The sequence below is a fragment of the Carex rostrata genome, chromosome 19, assembly GCF_964058835.1.
Source record: "Carex rostrata chromosome 19, lpCarRost1.2, whole genome shotgun sequence".
Classification (NCBI taxonomy): Eukaryota; Viridiplantae; Streptophyta; class Magnoliopsida; order Poales; family Cyperaceae; genus Carex; species Carex rostrata.
The window spans coordinates 7,543,316-7,547,310 of record NC_135936.1 but is presented as its reverse complement, the minus strand read 5'-3'; the positions used below and the strand labels follow the sequence as shown (position 1 = coordinate 7,547,310).

At 32.2% G+C, this 3,995-nt stretch overlaps 1 protein-coding gene across 1 annotated transcript; it reads right to left on the bottom strand.

Annotated features, from left to right (window-relative positions):
- Positions 1 to 981, bottom strand: LOC144571693 (protein DMP6-like). Its single transcript, XM_078321055.1, has 2 exons — positions 502 to 981; positions 1 to 394 (listed from the first exon to the last, which is right to left on the bottom strand). Exons 1-2 carry the CDS (start codon positions 847 to 849, stop codon positions 86 to 88), a joined length of 657 nt encoding a protein of 218 aa, XP_078177181.1. The 5' UTR covers positions 850 to 981; the 3' UTR covers positions 1 to 85.
- Between the last annotated feature and the right edge of the window lie 3,014 nt (positions 982 to 3,995).

The window sequence follows — 3,995 nt, the reverse complement described above, 5'->3', positions numbered from 1 at the left end:
TGTTTTGACTAATTTAAACAAGACAGAGCAACAACAAATTTAAAAATAAAAAAAATGGAAGAAAATACAGCCTTGTACACATGAATCAAGAGGTAGAAGGGAAGCCGATTCCATGGCGCGAAGACGGAAAAACGACAAAGAGAGCACTACCGACAAGCCCCGTGGCAACAGGCACGACAGTCAGAATCTGCCGGGTATCGTAAGACATTACAGGGTAGAAGCATGACTCCATGTTGTTGTCGAACAACGCCACTGCAGCGAACACCATCAATGCCATGAAAGCATGAAGGAAATCGATGAACTTAATACGATACGTCTTGGCTATTTCGGGTTTAGGAGGCGGGCTACCGTCGATGACCCATAATCCTTTACGCGTCGCTAACACATACCTCACCTGTCAAGTAAATTCAAAACAAAATTATTTTTTCTAATTTGTTGCATTAGATAAGATAAATAAACATTCCTTATAATAAATTCAATTATATGTGTCATAAACCATACATGGCCAGAGCTATCTTTGAAGCTATCGGTGAAGGTGAGAAAAAGGATGGCCAGACCGCAAAATGCAACGAGGAAACCGGCCATGATACGGTTGACATTGTCGCAATTTCCTTGGTTGGTGCAAACAGGGCTGAGAATCTGAAATATAAGAACGGTACCAGTTGGGAGATGCTTTGCCAAATCAGCCGTGCTTTTGAAACACTTAGCCATTGTCGCCTGAGCAGCCGTCGCTTGAGCGGCCGCATCATCAGTAGGTGCGGTGGCACTCGTCGTGGCTTGCAAAAGGGGCTTCTCCTCATCATCATCATGAGTCTGATTCGACTCCAAATCTTTTGAATTAGACGACATTTTTGCAGAGACTTGATCCTTTTCTTTCTTGCTTGGTACCCAAAATGGAACTTTTTTGGGGGTTTATATAATTATATGGAGGTGGTGATGTGTACTTGGCCTGGCTTGCAAGGGAGGGTCACAGGGATTGCGGGGGACCGTTTCTTGGGTTCGGATCCTCTAACGTAACTCAATTTTTGGATTTTAGATTGAGACCGTCTGATTCTAATCTGTTGTTCGAGATTGCTTCACAGTTCGAATTCATCTCTCGAGATGTGTACTTCACTTCGGATAAATTATCACGGATTCAAATCGGACGGTCCGATTTAAAACCCAAAAATTGGGTTACTTCACTGGATCTGAACTCCCGTTTCTTTACCTTGTTCAAAACATGTTTGTTATTACTAAAAATAATAATAATAATAATAATAATAATTAATTAATTAAAAAAAAAAAAACATGTTTGCGTACTACATCTCTGAAAGATATACTTTGGGATGTTATGGGTACTAAAAAAATTGGGTTGACATTGATTTCATCTAACAATTATAATTTAAATTAAAAAATAAAAATTTAGAGATTTTAATTTTAGTACTATCATTTTAGTTTTCGACATTTGAAATTAAAATATCATAATTTAATTTATGAAATTTATTATAAAAAGTCAAAACTGAGTATTTAGTTTATTTTCATAAATATTGTTCTTCGTTAATAAAATGGTGGATCTCAATTATAATATTTTTTTCTACTAGTCGAGTTTCGCTCCAAAAAAAAATATCAAAGAAAACATTACATTAAAATAAAATTATTATTATAGAAAATTATTTTGTATTCAGAAATTTCGGGTACAAATAAATATTTTGTTTTAAAATATATACAATGTCAACAAAACAATTTACAGTGGAGTAATTTTTGTTTTTTTTGAAGAAATACAGTCGGGTAATTTAACAAAATAACATAAAAATTATTGTTAAGAATTATATTACATCGTAGGCACATTAAATTACTACATTCTTTTTCAAATAAGAAAAAAGACTCGAATGATACAAACATATTTTTTTTTATATATTGCGGAGAGATAAATAAATTGGATGGATTATAGTATTTCAAATTCTAAAAGTATGAAAGTAATTTAACATTCTTTAGAGTATGAAGAGTTTGAATAAAAAAAATAAAATAAAAAACTAAATTCTTTTTTTTTTTTTGAATGGAGGTTGCCATGTCATATTTTTTAAGGTTAATTAGCGATTATCAGCCAACCAATATATTAAACAAAACAAGTTTTACAAGTTTTCAATTGACGTCAGTTAATTTTCATTTCTAGTGTATCTATATTTCCCAACTTCTCATTATTTTAATAATTAAATTACTTGTAGATAAGTTTATGAGAACACAAAATATCATGCAAAAGTTCATTTAATTAGTTCTGATTTTTTATATATATCATTCGAATTAGGTGGTGGCAGTGCCATGTACACCAAACAAAAAGATATGCTCACAACTCTGTTTCAGTAAAATAAATAGAATGTCTATGAAAGAGGCGTAACGCATATAACTTTCGTTACAATGTGTTCCTGTAACGTAAAAGGTTTCAAAATAGTTGGCAACTGAAAGCTGGTTTAAGGTACTTGCATGGGTTACAACTTACAAGCATAGTGATAAATGAATTATTCGGGTTTGGTTCAGTGAGATTAAAAATTTGTGATTCAAAAATAATTCGGGTATAATTCGGGAATTATTAGAAATTATCCGGATCAAAGATATCAGTCCAGCAAGAGAGCAAAAAAAAAATGTTATGGAAAAAATTTATAAAATTCTCGAATTATTCAGGTTTAATTCGGTAAAAATCCGGTCAACCGAATAATTCGGCGTCCGATTCAGTATCACCAAAAAAATAAATTATTCAAGTTTATTTTGCAAATCTTGTGACTATGGTTACAAGCGCTTGCGTGTTTTATTTTTCATAAATTATTAATGCAATTCTAATAATCACCTCATTAACATTATATCCTCACAATTCTTTTTGTAAATTTTCTCCATTATCTAGCCGCTTTTTGTTGTTTTCTCTCGAGCAAAAAAAGAGAAAAAAAAAAAAATTTAATCGCCGTCTCCCTCACTCTTTCACACTTCTTTTTTTCATCTTTTTCACCTCTTTTAGATTCCACCTTTAACATAGCGATACATTTCTCTCTTTCTCGTCTCTATCTCCTTGAATGGAGAGAAGAAGGAGGGAGATGGGAGGGAGCCGAGTGGAGCTGACCGGAGCCGAGAGCACGGTATCGTCGGAGTTCGAAGCATAAAGTCTTTACTACCCCCATCTCGATCGAAGCACGGTAGTAAGCAAATCCGATCATCGAAGTGCGGCAGTTATCAGACGAAAACGGATTTGGTCGTGGAAAGAGATGGAAAAAGATGTAATAGAGTGTTTTAGAATAAATATATAAAATTAGTTGAATAGAATAATTTATGAGAATTCATGAAAATAAATGAGTTTAGATTTAGAAAGGAGAGTCATTTAACTCATTATAAGTTTGTTTTTTTTATCAATAAAATCATTTATAAGCATTTAAATCACTAACCTTAAAAATAAAATTAATCACCTCATTAAGGCATTACCTCACCTTCTCTACACCGTACTCAGTTTTTCATATATACCCTATAGTAAATCTGAATATTATATATTATATAATACTAATACGTACACACTACACTAATGTTGAATGCATGGTTCCGGAAATCGGAATCGGAATCGGAATCGGATTTTTGACTGCTGAGTCAGAATCGGATGAATCGACCGGAATCGGAAGAATCGGATCGGTAACTCGGGTATTTTTGACAGAAGCTTTGTTTTGTAGCAAAAAAAAATAAGAAAAAATTAATAAAAATAATTTGTAAAAAAACTATGTTAATTAAGATAATATTACACTCAAATAATCCACTAATTATATAATGTATTACAAATATTATAAATAGAACACATTTTTATTGTCAGAAGCTATGTCGAGTTGGCTGAATCATCTCATTATCCTCTGTATTAAAATACAAATGAAAATATTATTGTACAGAGTCAAAAAATAAAAACATTAATATAGTGTCAAATGAAAAATTAGTAGGATGTTATTTCTCCATTCCTGTCATTTCTTCTATTTTTTTTTTTGTGAAATGTA